At 52.1% G+C, this 19380-nt stretch overlaps 1 protein-coding gene across 1 annotated transcript in view; it reads left to right on the top strand.

Moving 5' to 3' along the window:
• LOC147098464 (fatty acid-binding protein, intestinal-like) overlaps positions 1 to 19380 on the top strand; it is a 72126-nt gene that overhangs the window by 37521 nt on the left and 15225 nt on the right. The window contains exon 3 of the mRNA XM_085970148.1: positions 18378 to 18550. Coding sequence (XP_085826274.1) covers positions 18378 to 18550 — 173 coding nt within the window. The remainder of the gene's footprint in view (positions 1 to 18377; positions 18551 to 19380) is intronic.

Genomic DNA, 19380 nt, shown 5'->3' with positions numbered 1-19380 from the left:
TTAGCGCCAGCCACTAGCGCCTTAAGAGGGCGAGAAGTGGGGCGCGAAGCGGCTAGCGCCCAGGCGCGGCGCGATCTGCGCCTCTCGCGAACTTCAGTCAAGATTTAGCGCCGGCGCAAAACCGCAGCGCCCGCTCAGCTGCGCGCGCAGATCCTGACGGCATTTCATGGTGCAATGCCCTTGGTGCGCCCCGAACCGGAACTTCAGTGGCGCTCTTTGCGCCTGGCGCTCCCAGCGACTGGTAGAGGGAAACGGTTCCCAGTCGCTGCGGGGTGCTATTTAAAGGGGATTCCTCCTGCATTATAAGTGGCAGCGATTTTGTGCCAATCCTTCTGTTTGAGAGACAGATATTTGGAGAGAGACAAAGGGGAGAGCTTTCTGCTTTGACTCAGCACTCGCACAGGTGCTTCTGGCTTCAGGCCAGAGCTTTGCACTTGGATTTAACTTTCAGTGCCATAGCCTAGAGTCACCATATACATTGCTGCATCCGCCAGGTGACCAATGCCCTTTTCAGAAGGAGACGTCAGTACATCTCCTTCCCCATGACCCTGGACAAGCAGCAAGAGCGTGCAATGGGATTTGGAAGAATAGCGGGCTTCCCCATGGTCCTGGGCGTTGAACTGTTGAACCAGCAATGGTCAGACCTTGCTTCAGGGCTGCAGTGTGCAGGGCGTTGCAGCCAAACAAATCGACACTCCCCCTTTAAGTGCTGACCGACGCCAGCGTGTTTGCCTTCAATCAGCAACTCGCTGCACCTGCACTGCGTCCGCCCTCGGTGTTAGCGCCTCGGTTCGCCGGCTTAGCGCCTTATGGTAATCGTGCATCGCCTGCTTTAGCGCAGCAGCAACCTCTTGGGGCGATGCAACTCAATTTCGGTGAAGGTGGCGCTAAGTTGCGCCGGGCGCTAAATTTAGCGAACGCCCGGCTGTAGCGCCCCAAACGTGGCGATACTGAATTTCTAGGCCCTAGGGTCTAATGGGAGTGAGGAACTTAAAGGGTGAAAAATTTGGTAGCTTAGTGACTCCCGTTAGCGCCTGCAGATGGCGATAACGGGGCGCTGATGCAGTAGCACCGGGGCGAGGCGAATCCGGCACCGCACGGCAAATCCAGCCCCATTGTCGCACCGCCGGTACAAGGTACCACCAGGGACTTCAACACCAGGCAGATCATGACATCAGTGGGTGCCCAATCTGGAAATGTCATTGTCGTCACTTAACTTAGCGCCTTGACCAGACAGTGACTGGGAGAGCTGGCGCACAGCTGCAGGAAGCTGGCTCCAGTGACGTTATTTAAAGGCATCAGCATTAATCACTCCCAGCTGTCAGGGCACATTAGTTTCAGTGGTTTCTTGTCAGTTTCACCCACTAGCACAGTTTGTATGAGTAATTTCAAGCTTCTTTTGGAACAGCAGTCTTGTGACAAGTGCAAAGTAACTACATTTATTGTTCAAAGATTCAAACTGCTACACTTGGCAACATTAATGGAGGCTGTACTGGCACCACCTCACCCTCCAGGATCTGCGGTGGAAGGAGCGTAGGCTGCCAGAAATACAGGAACATGTGCACAGAGGGATGAGGAGGGACATCAGGGCTCTCACCAGGAGGCCATACCCTCCGAGGGTATTCTGACAGCACTTCTCCTACCTTCAATTAAGTGACAAGCAGTGTATTAGACGGCTCCGCATCATCAAGGTGGTGGTCAAAGCACGCTGCCACCTCCTCCAAACAGACCTCCAGCCTCACCCCAGGATGACTTAAAACCCAGATCCCTTTTGCTCACTACATGCCCATCATACCATGCCATATCACAGCGTCCTCCTGGGTGCAAAGGTGAAATGAGAGAGACCACAAAATATTGCAAACCCCATGATTAAATTTATGCATAAACATATCACACATATCACATTCATTCTAATAACTAATGACCCTTGTGCCTGCCATAGTTGAATAGCTCTCATTGTGTGCAGTGTTGGTAGGTAGAGATTGTTGGTGGGTGAGCACTGGGGTCTGGTGCTTTGGAGAGTGTGTGAAGCTTGTGGTACAGACGGTGGTATGTAGCATTTGTTGAAGTATTCAATCACCCTGACCACCCGACTGAGGTGGATCTGCCATGAGCACACCTGCTTCAGTCCTCCGGCTCCTTCTCCTTGTTGTGCTTCTCCTTGCTGAGACAGCTGCACAGCCAGCAATGCTGAGAATGAGGTGCTGCAGTATCAATGAACCTCCCCTTTAAGTCCTGGGAAAAGCCTGTGGCAATGATGAGTTGAGATTAGACTGCACCCGATATTGGTCCACCCTTTCAGTGTAACACCACTGAGCTAGGCCTTTAAGACTTGATTTAGCACTACAATAATTTCTTTGAGCAGTGAGAATGAATTTTGCGTGCAGTCTAAAGCATTAACGCCTGGCGCTAATTCTCAAACTTTTTTAAAGATACCCCCCATTCCTGGGCTATAATGAAATTCTAGTCCATTGTATTTAATATTAGTAAAGAAAAAGTACTGGAGAAATTAATGGGACTAAAATCCAACAAATCCCCTGGACCTGACGGCCTACATCCTAGGGTCTTAAAAGAGGTGGCTGCAGAGCTAGTGGATGCATTGGTTTTATTCTTCTGGAATTCCCTAAATTCTAGAACGGTCCCAGTGGATTGGAAGGTCACACATATAACCCTACTGTTCAAGAAAGGATGGAGCTTTAAGCAGGGTTAAAAAGGGATAAACAAGTCCTACAACTCAGAGCAGCTGAAGGCAGTTAACAAGGGAAACTGGAGTAATCTGGTTAACCTGGTTCTCCTGTAGTTGGGCTCAGCAAGTCTTTGTTTCAGGGCCTATAAAAACAGGCTTTGAAGTGTGATTTTGCACTGAGTGCGGTTTCAACAGAGTGCTGAGAGTTGGGTGAATCAGGGAGTTAGGTGAGGCAAGGCCTCAGAGCTTCGGCGGGTGCTTCAGCGGTAGAGCGGGCCTACAAAGGGCTCCAGAGACCAGGTAAGGCTTACTTTACTGGTGGTATTGAATTAAATTTAAATTGATTAAAGGGGTAGGTCATGCCAGGAGAGCCCAGCCCCGTGATATGCTCCTCTTGCTCTATGTGGGAATTCGGGGACGCTGCCAGTGTCCCTGACCAACACGTGTGCCAGAAATGCATCCAGCTGCAGCTACTAACGGGCCGTCTTGGGGCGCTGGAGCTGCGGGTGGATGGGTTGTGGAGCATTCATGATGCTGAGAGGGTCGCGAATTACTCGTACAGTGAGTTGGTCACACCGCAGGGTAGGGCTGCACAGGCAGAAGGGAAATGGGTGACCACCAGGCGGAACAATAGAAGCAGGCAGGTAGTGCAGGGGACCCCTGTGGCCATCCCCCTTTCAACCAGGTATACCGCTTTGGATACTGTTGGGGGGGATGACTTATCAGGGGAAGGCAGCAGCAGCCAACTTCCTGGCACTGGGGGTGCTCCTGCTGCCCAGGAAGGGAGGAAAAAGAGTGGGAGAGCAATAGTGGTAGGGGATTCTATAGTAAGGGGAACAGATAGGCGTTTCTGTGGCCGTAGACGTGAATCCAGGATGGTTTGTTGCCTCCCTGGTGCCAGGGTCAAGGATGTCACTGAGCGGCTGCAGGGCATTCTGGAGGGGGAGGGTGAACAGCCAGAGGTCGTGGTCCACATTGGTACCAACGACATAGGTAAAAAGAGGGATGAGGTCCTGCAGCAAGAATTTAGGGAGCTAGGTAGAAGATTAAAGAGCAGGACCTCAAAGGTTGTAATCTCTGGATTACTCCCGGTGCCACGTGCTAGTGAGTATAGGAATAGGAAGATAGAACAGATGAATGCGTGGCTAAAGGGATGGTGCAGGAGGGAGGGCTTTAGTTTCCTGGATCACTGGGTCTGCTTCTGGGAAAGGTGGGACTTGTACAAGTCGGACGGTTTACACCTGAACCAGAGGGGGACCAATATCCTTGCGGGGAGGTTTGCTAGCACTGTTGGGGGGGTGTTTAAACTAACTTGGCAGGGGGATGGGATACAGAGTGGAGCTATAGTAGGGGGTGATTTACAGCCAAATACGGAGGAAAAAACAAGTCAGCTGGGAAGGCAGAGCAAATATGTGAAGGCAAAAGGGAATATGGCAAGGCTGGAAGGCATTTATTTTAATGCAAGGAGTCTTGCAAATAAGGTGGATGAACTGAAGTTGTTGTTGAACACATGGGAGTACGATATTGTTGCTATCACGGAGACATGGTTGAGGGAGGGTCAGGACTGGCAGCTCAATATTCCAGGGTATAGAATCTTCAGGCGAGACAGAGGGGGGTGTAAAAGGGGAGGGGGTGTTGCAATATTAATTAAGGAGTCAATTACTGCTGTAAGGAGGGATGATATATTAGCGGGTTCCTCTAATGAGGCCATATGGGTAGAACTTAAAAACAAAAAGGGGGCAAGCACTTTGCTGGGAGTGCACTATAGGCCCCCAAACAACCAGGGGGAGATAGAGGAACAGATATGTAGGCAAATCTCAGAGAAGTGCAAAAATAATAGGGTAATAATAGTGGGGGATTTCAACTTCCCCAATATTAATTGGGATAGTCAGAGTGTGAAAGGCTTAGAGGGTGCAGAATTCTTAAAGTGCATCCAGGAGAGCTTTTTGAGCCAACATGTAGAAAGTCCTACAAGAGAGGGGGCGGTACTGGACCTAATTCTAGGGAATGTAGACGGGCAAGTGGTGGAAGTGTCAGTAGGAGAGCATTTTGGCGACAGTGACCATAATTCGGTGAGATTTAAGGTGGTCATGGAAAAAGACAAAGACGGCCCGGAAATAAGGGTTCTAAATTGGGGGAAGGCCGAATTTAATATGATAAGGCAGGATCTGGCCAAAATGGACTGGGAGCAGCTACTTATAGGAAAATCCACATCAAAGCAGTGGGAGACTTTCAGAAGGGAAATAGAGAGAGTACAACGCCAACATGTTCCCGTAAAGGTCAAGGGTGGGACCAACAAGCAAAGGGAACCTTGGATGACAAGGGATATACAAAAATGCATTAGGAAAGAAAGGGGGGCTTTTGGCAGTTACAAAAGACTAAAGACGGAGGAAGCCCTAGAGGAGTATAAAAAGTGCAGGGGCATACTTAAAAAAGAAATTAGGAGAGCGAGGAGGGGCCATGAAATAACACTGGCGAGCAAAATAAAGGAAAATCCTAAGATGTTTTATAAGTATATTAAGGGCAAGAGGATAACCAGGGAAAGGGTAGGGCCCATTAGGGACCAAAGTGGCAATCTGTGTGTAGAGCCAGATGATGTAGGCGGGGTTTTAAATGAATTTTTTGCATCTGTGTTCACTCTGGAGAAAGACGATGTAGACATAGAAATCAGGCAAGGGGACTGTGATATACTTGAACATATTAGCATCGAGAGGGAGGAGGTACTAGCGGTTTTAGCAGGCCAAAAAGTGGATAAATCCCCAGGCCCGGACGAGATGTATCCCAGGCTGCTGAGTGAGGCAAAGGAGGAGATTGCAGGGGCTCTGACACAAATTTTCAGAACCTCTCTGGCCACAGGGGATGTACCAGAGGGCTGGAGAACAGCTAACGTAGTACCATTATTCAAGAAGGGTAGCAGGGATAAACCAGGGAATTACAGGCCAGTGAGCCTAACATCTATGGTAGGGAAATTATTGGAAAAAATTCTGAGGGACAAAATTAGTCTCCACTTGGAGAGGCGAGGATTAATCGGGGATAGTCAGCATGGCTTTGTCAAGGGTAAATCATGTCTGATCAATCTGATTGAATTTTTCGAGGGGGTGACTAGGTGTGTGGATGAGGGAAATGCTGTGGATGTGGTATACATGGACTTCAGTAAGGCTTTTGACAAAGTCCCGCATAGGAGACTGGTCAAGAAGGTAAGAGCCCATGGGATCCAGGGTGCCTTGGCACGTTGGATCCTAAACTGGCTGAGTGGCAGGAGGCAGAGGGTGATGGTCGAAGGTTGCTTTTGTGACTGGAAGCCTGTGTCCAGTGGGGTACCTCAGGGATCGGTGCTGGGTCCCTTGCTGTTTGTGATCTACATAAATGATTTGGATGAGAATGTAAAAGGTATGATCAGTAAGTTCGCAGATGACACGAAAATTGGTGGGGTGGTAAATTGTGAGGAGGAAAGCCTTAGGCTACAGGACGATATAAACGGGTTGGTCAGATGGGCGGAAAAGTGGCAAATGGAATTTAACCCTGAAAAGTGCGAGGTGATGCATTTTGGACGGACAAATAAGGCAAGGGAATACACAATGAGTGGTAGGACCCTAGGAAGTACAGAGGGTCAGAGGGACCTTGGTGTACATGTACATAGATCCCTGAAGGCAGCGGAACAGGTAGATAAGGTGGTTAAAAAGGCATATGGGATACTTGCCTTCATTCGCCGAGGCATAGAATATAAGAGCAGGGAGGTTATGATGGAGCTGTACAAAACGCTGGTAAGGCCACAGCTGGAGTACTGTGTGCAGTTCTGGTCGCCTCACTATAGGAAGGATGTGATTGCTTTGGAGAGGGTGCAGAGAAGATTCACCAGGATGTTACCTGGGATGGAGCGCCTCAGCTATGAAGAAAGACTAAACAGGCTGGGGTTGTTTTCCTTGGAGCAAAGAAGGCTGAGGGGGGACCTGATTGAGGTGTACAAAATGATGAGGGGCATAGATAGGGTAGATAAAGAGGAACTTTTCCCCTTAGTAGGGGGGTCAATAACAAGGGGGCATAGATTCAAGGTAAGGGACAGGAGGTTTAGAGGGGATTTGAGGAGGAACTTTTTCACCCAGAGGGTGGTTGGAGCCTGGAACTCACTGCCTGAAAGGGTGGTAGAGGCAGGAACCCTCACAACATTCAAGAAGCATTTGGATGAGCACTTGAAATGCCATTACATACAAGGCTATGGACCAAATGCTGGAAAATGGGATTAGATTGGACAGGGCTTGATGGACGGCGCAGACACGATGGGCCGAAGGGCCTCTTTCTGTGCTGTAAAACTCTATGGCCTAGAAATTCAGTATAGCCACTTTTGGGGTGCTAAAGTCGGGCGGCCGCTAAAGTTTGCGCCCGGCGCAAAGTCGCGCCCCCTTCGCCGATATTCAGTCGCATCGCCCCAAGAGGTTGCTGCTGCGCTAAAACAGGCGATGCACGACTATCTTTAGGCGCTAAGCCGGCGGTGCTGAGCGATACCCCCGAGGCCGGGCGCAGCGCCGGTGCGGCGAGTTCTTGATTGACAGCAGACACTCTGGCGCCGGTCAGCTCTTAAAGGGGGAGGGTCGATTTGTTTGCCTGCCATGCCCTGCACACTGCAGCCCTCAACCTAGGCCTGACCACTTCAGCTTCACCTGCACAACGCCCAGGGCTATGGAGAAGGCCAGGGAGAGAGCGCAGCGCTTCAGCGACGGTGACCTGAGGCTGCTGGTTGGCGGAGTGGAGCGCAGGCGCCATGTTCTGTTCCCAGAAGGTGGCAAGAGGCCGCTGCCCAGCGCCTACCGGAAAGCCTGGAGGGAGGTCTCCAACAGGGTGTCTTCCAACAGCGTGGTTTCCAGGACTCCTGTGCAATGCCGGAAGAAGTTCAACGACCTCACTCGGGTTGTCAGGGTGAGTACCCTTTCCAGTGTCCTCCTCATCCTTGCATGTGCACCTCACTTTATGGGCAAAGGGACCTGAAAGCCCTAATGGCCAGCCCTCATCCAGCAGCTATGGGACTGGCATGAAAATCACTTGCACATTCAGCACTTTACACACTGTACAAGCTATTCCACCATGGGAGGCATTGCAGACAAGGTCAGGGCTACACACTGTACAAGCTATTTGACCATGGGAGGCAGTGCAGACAAGATCAGGGCTACACACTGTACAAGCTATTCGACCATGGGAGGCAGTGCAGACAAGATCAGGGCTTCACACTGTACTTAGAGGCCATCCTTTCTCTTGCAGGCCAAGGTGGCGCACAACCGGCGCAACCGAACTGAGACCGGGGTAGGCCGTCCTGACCTCAAAGAGCTCTCTGACCTCGACCAGCGTGTGGAGCGCATTATGGCAGGCCTGCTGATTGGCCCCGTCGCCAGTGGAGATGCCGACCCTGTTCTGGGCACCAATGGTAAGGGCATCACCTTTTGGACCTCTCTCGTTCCACTTGCGCATGAGATCAGCATCCTTTGCCACTGTCCGACCAATGCGGTGAATGGCAGCACTCATGCCTCCCTCGCTGCCGCCCTGTCCTCACTCTAAAGCTACTCTTGTGCCTTCCTGCTTTCAGATGGTGAATCACCAGGTGAGGAGGCGGGCCCTCAAGCTGCCACTGTCAGCGCTTCGGAATACGAGGAGGAGGAAGAGGAAGCCGGCCCATCAGTGCCACCCTCAGCCGCGCCAGCCCATGGCGATGTAGGGGACACGTCTTCCCTGGAGGGGAGCCGGGGGGAAAGGGTCGGAGGAGAGTGAAGCTCCGGGGACCAGCGGCCTGCAGCAACGCAGGAGGGGTGGGGAAGCTCGGCGGACTTCTCCCCAGAGGGTGAGTGCGGCCTCCAGTCCTGCGACGGTGAGCGCAGAGGAGGTGCGCCTCCTAGAGGAAATGGCCGTCCAGGCTGAGCGCAGGCACACTGAGCTCATGGCTGCAGTGGCAAGGATGCCTGACTCCATAGAGTCTCTGTCAAGGAGTGTGCAGCAATTCGGAGCAGCACAGGCCAGGAGTCTGCAACAATTCAGTGCAGCACAGGCCAGGAGTCTGCAGGACTTCGCGGCAGCACAGTCGGCTTCTAGCCAAGTGCTCAGTCATGCCGTCCATTCACTGGCTGGTGTCATGCGGACACAGACCAGGGCCACATGGGCACTAACTGCTGCCACCCTCGCTGGATCAGCCAGGCATCGCCAGGGCACTCGCCGCACAGCAGCAGCCCAGCAGTCTGTTCTTCAGCTGTTTGCTGCGCATGCTGCAGTGCTGGCCCGTGCGAGTGCCAATGTCTCAGGCAACCAGCGAGCACCTGCGATCTGCCAGGTTGCCACCATTCCTGCAGCCGACACTGCCACTCCGCCATTGCAGCTGCCACGAGCCGCTGGACAGACTGCTGCCGCCCAGCCAGAGTTGGAGCAGTCAGCAGCCGGCCACTCCAAGGCCAGAGCTGGTCCAGGCTGACCCCCAAGGGCATCTGCCGTCTCGCCATCTGCCCCTCAGCAGCCTTCCCCCAGCCTTGCTGCAGCCACTGGGCTCCCATTGAGGAGGAGCTGCAGGGCGGGCAGGGGCCAGGCAAGGATGCGCAAGGCATCGCCCTCGCAGGGCAAAAAGTAGAGGTATGCACAAATGCCTGGTGCTTGTTGTAAGGCCGAGACTGGTGCAGTTGTGTTTGTGTAAGGCCGAAACTGGTGTCTTTCTTTCTTTTTGTAAGGCCGAGACTGGTGTCTTTCTTTCTTTTTGTAAGGCCGAGACTGGTAGTTTTGTGTTTTTGGAGGGGGCTTCTCCACATGAGGATGTAATGTGGGAAGGGCAGAGGTTTGCAATAAATTATTGTTGTTAAATTGCAGTGTGCATGGTTTTTTTGTTAAGTCCTGGTTGCCCTGCTCGGCTGAGGGCTTGTGGAGCGGCTACATTCATCTGCTGACATTGGCACAAGCCATTCCCTGAGAGGGGGCCTAGAACCGACGTTCAATAAGCCGGCGACGGGCGGCCCTTGCACTTTGTGCCTCCCTCCTGTGCTGGTCCTCCTCCTCCTCCTCCTGAGGTGGTCCTCCAATCTCTGGTGGCAGTGCCTGAGTCCTGCGGATAGCCAGGTTGTGCAGCATGCAGCAAATGACCACGAAATGGGAGACTCGCTCCGGCGAATACTGTAGGGCTCCACCGGAATGATCCAGACAGCGGAACCGTTGCTTCAGGACGCCGATTGTTTGTTCGATGATGTTCCTGGTCGCTTGATGGCTCTCGTTGTATCCCTCTTCAGCAGGGGTGCTGGGCGCACGGAGCGGGGTCATCAGCCAGGTACACAAAGGATAGCCTTTGTCCCCGATAAGCCATCCTCGTGGGTGAGGCTGTGCCTGGAACATGTCTGCCACAGAAGTCTGTCGCAGGATGAAGGCATCGTGGCTGCTGCCTGGAAAGCGGGCATTGACAGCTAGGAAGAGCTGCCTGTGGTCACACACCAGCTGGACGTTCAGCGAATGGTAGCCCTTCCGGTTGCGGTAATCCTCGGCATTCTCCAGAGGTGCCCGCAAAGCCACATGCGTGCAGTCAATGGCGCCCTGCACCATGGGGAAGCCCGCGAATGCTGCAAAGCCCATTGCACGCTGTTGCTGCTTGGCAAGGGCCATGGAGAAGGAGATGAACTGACGTCTCCTTTGGAAAAGGGCATTGGTCACCTGGCGGATGCAGCAATGCACGGCGAACTGGGAGATGTTGGCAATGTCCCCAGCAGCGGATTGGAAGGAGCCGGTGGCATAGAAGTTGAGAGCCACCGTCACCTTCACTGCCACCGACAGAGACGTCCTGCACCTCAGCTGTGGCTGCAGATCACCGCCAAGCAGGTGGCAGATCTCTGTGACCACCTCCCTTCGGAATTGCAGCCTCCGAACACACTGCTCTTCAGACATGTTGAGATAGGAGAACTGCTGGCGGTATACCCTGGGTGGGTAAGGCCTCCTTTGCCGACGCCTGTTGCCCCCTCTCCGTCTAGCCAGGGCTGCCACTCTCTCACGGCGTCTGTGAGCCCTTTGGATGTAATTGAGAAAGCCAGCGTTGACACCCATTGCAGCCTCCATAATATGCTGGCAAACAATGAGATGTCAATGAAGGCAAAGACTAGTGGAAAGCTGTGGCCTGAAGCCAGAAGTACCTGTCCGAGTGTTGGGCCAAAGCAGAAAGCTATCTACCTTGGTCTCTCTCCAAAGATCCGTTTCTCAAGAAGGAGTGCTGCGAAATGGCAGCCTTTTATAGTGCAGGAGGAGTGCCCTTTAATTTGCGCCCCTCGTGCCCCGCATCGGCTGAGCACCGTTCCACTCTAACAGTCGCTAGGGGCGCCAGGCACACAATGGGGCGTCGCCACTGAAGTTCCGGTTGGGGGCGCACAAAGGGCGTTGCACGAGGAAATGACGTCATGATCTGCGCGCGCAGCTGAGCGCGCGCAAAGACTTTGCGCTGCCGCTAAATCTCTAGTGAAGTTGGGGCGAGGCGCAGATCGTGCTGCGCCCGGGCGCTAGCCGCCTAGCGCCCGGCATCTACTCCTCCTAAGGCGCTAACGGCTGGCACAATCAACTGAATTTCTAGGCCCATGACTCTATGACTCTATGAGAGAGAAAACAAGGAACTACAGGCCAGTTAGCCTGACATCAGTAGTAGAGAAAATGCTAGAATCTATTATTAGGGACATGGTAACAGGGCACTTGGAAAATCATGATATGATTGGGCAGAGTCAGCACGGTTTTATGAATGTGAAATCGTGTTTGGCAAATCTATTTGAGGGTGTAACTAGCAGGGTAGATAAGGGGGAACCAATGGATGTAATATATTTGTATTTTCAAAAGGCATTTGATAATGTGCCACACAAGAGGTTGTTACAGGAAACTTTGGTTTATCCGGAGGTTGTATGTCCGGAATACTCGATCTAACGGCAAAAATCAGGAGCCGTTTTCTGTAAGCTTTTTTAGATCTCGTTCTTTTTTTATCCCAGTCAGCCACTGCAAGGTCTGTAGCTATAGCAACAGCTTCAGCTACAGACGCTTGCAGCTGCAGCCGACTCTTTAGAAGCTGTTGCTAAGCAACAGTGTTTGTTGTCAGATACGGAGATGAAAACCTCCATATGCTTCAACATTAACTTTGTATGTCCGGCAGTTTTGATAGATCGGCAACACGCCGGTCCCGTCGGTGCCGGATATCACAAAGTTTCCTGTACATAATATTAGGGCTCATGGGATTGGGGGTAATATTAGCTTGGATTGAGGATTGGTTAGCGGACAGAAAACAGAGAGTAGGGATAAACGGGTCATTTGCGAGTTGGCAGTTTGTAACTAGTGGGGTGCCGCAAGGATCAGTGCTTGGGCCTCAGCTATTTACAATCTACATATATTAATGACTTAGAATAAGGGACCAAGTACAATATATCTAAGTTTGCTGATGATACACAGCTAAGTAGGAAAGTGAACAGTGAGGAGGGCACAAAGAGTCTGCAAAGGGATATCGATAGGTTAAGTGAGTGGGTAAGAAGGTGGCAGATGGAGTATAATGTGGGAAAGTGGGAAATTATCCACTTTGGTAGGAAGACTAGAAAAGCAAAATATTTTTTAAAAGGTGAGAGACTAGTAAATGTTGGCATGTCCTTTTACATGAATCACAGAAAGTTAACATGCAGGTACAGCAAGCAATAAGGAAGGCAAATGGCATGCTGGCCTTTATTACAAGGGGGTTGGAGTATAAGAGTAAGGAAGTCTTGCTACAATTGTACAGGGTTTGCTGAGACCACACCTGGAGTACTGGGTACAGTTTTGGTCTCCTTACCTAAGGAAGGATGTACTTGCCTTAGGTTCAATGAAGGTGTGGTAAACCACTTTTACCGTTCACTATCGTTACACTATAGTTATCACTGTTAGATCGTTTCCCTATAGTTATCACTGTTCACATTGTTGTATCACTGTACGAGGTCGCCTCTTGTCACGCTGCTATACCTGGGCTGACCACTGTCGACTCCGCCCATGGCTCCACCTACCTGCCCAGGTATAAAGGTGGTCGACTGGCTGGTATTCCTCCTTCTTGGATCCGATCACCCACGAGGGTGGGCTCTGTTATTTAGTCAATAAAAACCTATAGTTACTTTCTTAACTCGTCGCTTTTCATTGGACAAATTGATAGGTATATCAATTTTATTGACTAAATTTTAAAATGTCGTCACTTGAGCAGCCAAACAGCCAGTCAACGGAGCAGCCAAACGACCAGCCAGATGCCCAGCTACAACAGCCACAGCAGCCGGCTTGGCTGCGAGCCCTCAAACCACCGTACCTGGATCTAAACCCACAAGCAACAAACGCAGCCCTCGACTTCAAACACTGGCTGTGCTGCTTCGAATCCTACCTGGAAGAATCCGGCGTCCCTCAGAGATCGCCTCTTGTCACGCTAGACCAAGCTCGCCCGCATCAGCTGTCCAAGTCAATGATGGACATCAAAGTAGACGGCCACGCCACGACCTGCCTGTTTGACAGCGGAAGCACGGAGAGCTTCATACATCCAGACACGGTGAGCCACTACTCCCTCACTGTCCAGCCAACGCGCAACCGGATCTCGATGGCATCGAGGTCCCACGCCACAGACATCAGCGGCTACTGTGTTGTGGCCCTGTCGGTTAAGGGCACGGAGTATAAAAACTTTAAACTCCTCGTCCTGCCCCAGCTATGCGCTGCCGTCCTACTAGGGCTGGATTTTCAATCCCACCTCCAAAGCGTCACTCTAGCATACGGTGGACCCCTCCCCCCGCTCACAGTCGACAACCAGCAGCCTTTAAATCGCCCACCGCGTAACACCTGCGGCCTATCCACCCTCAAGGTCCCGCTACCTTCCCTGTTCGCTAACCTCACCCCCGACTGCAAACCCGTCGCTACCAAGAGCAGGCGGTACAGCGCCGGGGACAGAGCTTTCATTAGCTCTGAGGTGCAGCGTCTCCTGAAGGAGGGCATCATCGAGGGGAGCAGCAGCCCCTGGCGTGCCCAGGTTGTAGTCGTTAAGACCGGCAATAAAAACCGCCTGGTCATCGACTACAGCCAAACCATAAACCGGTACACCCAGCTGGACGCATACCCCCTTCCCCGCATATCTGATATGGTCAATCAGATTGCTCAATACCGGGTATTCTCTACCATCGACCTTAAGTCGGCCTACCACCAACCCCCTATCCGCCCCGAGGACCGCCAGTATACCGCCTTCGAGGCGAATGGCCGCCTCTACCACTTCCTTAGGGTCCCCTTCGGCGTCACCAACGGGGTTTCGGTCTTCCAAAGGGAGATGGACCGGATGGTTGACCAGAACGGGCTGCAAGCCACGTTCCCCTATCTAGATAACGTCACCATCTGCGGCCGCGACCGGCAAGACCATGACGCTAATCTGGAAAGATTCCTCCGTACGGCCCAACGGCTGAACCTCACCTACAATAAGGAGAAATGTGTGTTTAACACCTCGCGCCTTGCCATCCTCGGCTGCGTAGTAGAGAACGGAATCATCGGCCCCGATCCCGAAAGAATGCGTCCCCTCATGGAGCTACCCCTTCCCCACTGTCCAAAGGCGCTGAAGAGAACCCTGGGGCTCTTCGCCTACTATGCCCAATGGGTGCCGAATTATGCGGACAAAGCCAGACCCCTCATGAAGTCCACCTCCTTCCCCCTTACGGAAGAAGCGCGCGCGGCCTTCTCCCTCATCAGGGGAGACATTGCTAAGGCCACTATGCACGCAGTGGATGAGTCCATCCCCTTCCAAGTGGAGAGCGATGCATCCGACTTCGCCCTAGCCGCTACCCTCAACCAGGAGGGGAGACCGGTGGCCTTCTTCTCAAGGACCCTACAGGGCCCCGAGATCCGACACTCTTCGGTCGAGAAGGAGGCCCAGGCGATTGTGGAGGCGGTACGCCGCTGGAGGCATTACCTCGCAGGCAAGCGATTTACCCTCCTCACCGACCAGCGTTCGGTCGCTTTTATGTTTAATAACAAGCTGAGGGGTAAAATCAAGAACGACAAGATCTTGAGGTGGAGAATCGAGCTATCCACCTACGATTATGATATCTTGTACCGGCCTGGTAAGCTGAACGAACCCCCTGACGCTCTATCGCGAATTACATGCGCCAACGCGCAAATTGATAGACTTCAGACCCTCCACAACGACCTCTGCCACCCCGGGGTCACCAGGCTTTACCACTTCATTAAGGCCCGCAACCTGACCTACTCCATCGAGGAGGTCAGGACCATGACCAGGAACTGCCAGACCTGTACCGAGTGCAAACCGCACTTCTTTAGGCCGGACAGAGCAAGCCTGATCAAGGCCACCCGCCCCTTCGAGCGCTTGAGCATCGATTTTAAGGGGCCCCTCCCGTCCTCTGACCGTAATGTGTACTTCCTCAACATTGTTGATGAGTACTCCCGTTTCCCCTTTGCCTTCCCCTGCCCAGACATGACCAGCACCACGGTTGTTAAATGCCTGAACGACCTCTTTGCCTTGTTCGGGTTCCCAAACTATATACATAGTGACCGGGGCGCCTCCTTCATGAGCGAGGAACTCCGTCAGTTCCTACTAGCGAGAGGCATCGCCACTAGCAGGACCACCAGCTACAACCCCCGAGGGAACGGCCAGGTGGAAAGAGAGAACGCGACGGTATGGAAGGCCGTCCTCTTAGCCTTAAAGTCTAAGGGCCTCCCAACCTCTCGCTGGCAGGAGGTCCTCCCGGCGGCGCTGCACTACTTTGCACTGCCATTAACGCCACCCCCCATGAACGAATGTTTGTTTTCCCCAGGAAGTCAACTACGGGAACCACGCTACCAACCTGGCTGACCTCTCCGGGGCCTGTCTTGCTGCGAAAGCACGTGAGGGCCCATAAAACGGACCCCCTGGTCGAGAGGGTGAACCTCCTGCACGCCAACCCCCAGTACGCCTACATGGCATACCCAGACGGGCGGGAGGACACAGTCTCCTTACGAGACCTCGCACCCTCGGGCACTCCGGAGACACCACCTTCACCCCCCCCCACCACCCCCCCAATTCCAGCCCAGGTAGACGGTACGCCGGAACCCCAAGAGCCTTCGCCTACCTCGCAGACGCCAGCATTAACACCGGAGAACGCAACACCGCCGCTGCGACGATCAGACAGGCTTACGAGGCCTCCGGACAGACTGACATACCAGAACTGGTAGTACACTTCACCCCGCCGGACTCAAATCTAAACAAGGGGTGAATGTGGTAAACCACTTTTACCGTTCACTATCGTTACACTATAGTTATCACTGTTAGATCGTTTTCCTATAGTTATCACTGTTCACATTGTTGTATCACTGTACGAGGTCGCCTCTTGTCACGCTGCTATACCTGGGCTGACCACTGCCGACTCCGCCCATGGCTCCACCTACCTGCCCAGGTATAAAGGTGGTCGACTGGCTGGTATTCCTCCTTCTTGGATCCGATCACCCACGAGGGTGGGCTCTGTTATTTAGTCAATAAAAACCTTTAGTTACTTTCTTAACTCGTCGCTTTTCATTGGACGAATTGATAGGTATATCAGAAGGTTCATTAGATTGATTCCTGGGATGAGGGGGCTGTCCTATGAGGAGAGATTGAGTAGAATGGGCCTATATTCTCTGGATTTTAGAAGAATAAGAGATAATCTCATTGAAACATATAAGATTCTGAGGGGGATTGACAGGGTAGATGCCGAGAGGCTGTTTCCCCCTGGCTGGAGAGTCTAGAACTAGGGGTCATAGTCTCAGGATAAGGGGTCGGCCATTTAGGACTGAGATGAGGAGAAATTTCTTGTGAAGCTTTGAATTCTCTACCCCAGAGGGCTGTGGATGCTTAGTCAAGTACATTCAAGACTGAGAAAGATAGAATTTTGGAAACTAAGGGAATCAAGGAATATGGGGCAAGTGGAGTTGAGGTAGAAGATCAGCCATGATCTTACTGAATGGTCGAGCAGGTTCGAGGGACCATATGACCTACTCCTACTCCTACTCCTATTTCTTATGTTCTTATGTCACAGATTGAAGTTCTATATCGCTCAAATCTGTTCAAAAATTGAACACTTTCCCAATAACTATGGATACTGCTACCAGTAACTATGGTTACCACCCTCCTCAAAAAACACACTCTGTCCTTGCAAACTACCGCCTCATCTTCAACCTTCCTTTCCGAACCAATGTCCTTCAACATGTTGCTGTCTCCCAAGTCCATGCCCATCTTTCCCACAAGTCCATGTTTGAATCTCTTCAGTCAGGTTTCCACCCCCTGCCGCAACACTGAAACGGCCCAAATCCACGTCACAAATGACATCTGATGTGACTGTGACCGTGGTAAATTATCCCTCCTCATCCTTCTCGACCTGAATTCAGCCTTTGACATGGTCGACCACACCATCCGTCTCCAACGCCTCTCCTCCATTGTCCAGCTGAGTGAGACTGCCCTTGCATGGTTCCACTCTTATCTATATAGTCATAGCCAGAGAATCTCCTGCAATGACTTCTCTTCCCATTCCTGCACCATTACCTCTGGAATCCCCCAAGGATCTGTCCTTGGCCCCTTCTAATCTTCATGTATGTGCTGCCCCTTGGCGACATCATCCAAAAAGGCAGGTTCCACATGTATGATCACAACACCCAGCTCTACCTCACCTTGAGAGAATGGCCAGGGAGGGTGATGGAATCAGAGTCAAGGGCATGAAGTCAGTGTTTGAAAATAAAGACGAAGGCTTCAGTCCTCCTGGTGTTGAGCTGAAGGAGGTTGTGGCTCATTGAGGATTTAATGTCGAACAAGCACTCTGCCACACGAGGCAGTCAAGGGGTATGGGAAAGTGGTGGAGAGTAGCGTTGGGTGTCATCAGCACCCGTATGGAAGTTGGTCCTTTGTCAGAAAACTGAGCAGACTAGAGACTGTTTCTTCATCCATGGCCTCGCCCCTCCCTATCTCTGTAATCTCCTCCAGCCCTACAACCCTCTGAGATCTCTGCGCTCCTCCAATTCTGGCCTCTTGCGCATCTCTGATTTTCACCGCCCCGCCATTGGCGGCCGTGCCTTTTGCTGCCTGGGCCCTAAGCTCTGGAATTCCCTCCCTAAACCTCTCCGCCTCTCTACCTCTCTCTCCTCCTTTAAGACGCTCCTTAAAACCTACCTCTCACCTGTCCTAATATCTCCTATGTGGCTCGGTGTCAAATTTTATTTGATAATCGCTCCTGTGAAGCGCCTTGGGGCATTTTACTACGTTAAAGGCGCTATATAAATGCACGTTGTTGTTGTTGTGTTCTGTATTTCTCGGTGCCATGAGGGCAGCTGCTGTTTGAGCAGCTCTGACATCCGCAATCCCAGTGTGGGTCCAGCCTGCTTCATTGGTCACTGTCAGACTACCTCATGTGAATAACCACCTTCCTCTTTCATAAGAACGTAAGAACATAAGAAATAGGAGCAGGAGTCGGCCATTTGGCCCCTCGAGCCTGCTCCGCCATTTAATGAGATCATGGCTGATCTGATCTTGGGCTCAGCTCCATTTCCCTGGCCGCTCCCCATAACCCTTCACTCCCTTATTGTTCAAAAATCTTTCTATCTCCACCTTAAATACATTCAATGACCCAGCCTCCACAGCTCTCTGGGGCAGGGAATTCCACAGATTTACGACCCTCTGAGAGAAGAAATTCACTCATGGTTTTGTGTTCTCATTTTTCAGGTGTACCTGAAAGCCAGAGGAAGATGGCAATGGAGGACAACCTGGAAATGGACATAAAGCAGGAAGGAAGCAAGTTCACGATAGTTGAGAAAAGTTGCTTTTGTACCAAGAAATCAGACTGGACTTTGGACGAAGAATTTGAAAATATTCTTGCTGATGGGAGCCGGGTGAAGGTATTGCAGGAATAATTTATGCCGCTCTTCCAATTTCGCCCCTCTTCTTCCTGATGGTTGTTGGTCAGCCTCGTTCCACAGATGGCAATGCCTCTTCAGTTTCTCACCCAACCGTCCACTCTTCAGGCGTGACTCTGGGCGGTGAGGTTTTGCACCCTGCTCAATGTTACTCTGCACCTGCCTTCAGTGGGGATTAATATCAGACGGGGGTGTAAAACTGGCATTGCACCCCATCCCGTTAGTTCCTCGCCAGACGAGTTAGGCTAATATTGCAAACCCCCCCCCCCAACAACCCCCCACACCCCCCGTCCCATGGTGTCAATTCAAAACTCACCCGTTGCAGCGAAACACGGACCTGGGATATTTTATCTCCAAGACCTCATTTAAATCCTGCTGACCAGTTCCAGGCAAGAAGTTGCCGCCCGCCGCCACCCCCCCCCCCAGGGTCCCCGCGATCAGAGGGGCGCGTTTACAGCGGGGGGGGGAGCGGTCTAAGCTTTCCTTGTGGGGTGCTGGAGGATTACTCCTGCTCCTCCTGGCCCCACAAGGAAAGTTTATTAAAATATTTAAATCGTACCTTTGTGCCTCTTCAGGCCCTGACCCATCCACCAGACTGATTCCTGGGATGGCAGGACTGTCGTATGAGGAGAGATTGGGTCGACTAGGCCTGTATTCACTAGAGTTTAGAAGAATGAGAGGGGATCTCATTGAAATGTATCAAATTCTGACAGAGCTGGACAGACTGGATGCAGGGAGGATGTTTCCCCTGGCTGGGGGGTCTAGAACGAGGGGTCACAGTCTCAGGATACGGGGCAGGACATTTAGGACTG

This window comes from Somniosus microcephalus, chromosome 29, assembly GCF_052327205.1.
Source record: "Somniosus microcephalus isolate GS21.2 chromosome 29, FLI_Smic_1.0, whole genome shotgun sequence".
In the NCBI taxonomy this organism is placed as follows: Eukaryota; Metazoa; Chordata; class Chondrichthyes; order Squaliformes; family Somniosidae; genus Somniosus; species Somniosus microcephalus.
This window is presented reverse-complemented; position numbering and strand designations above follow the sequence as displayed.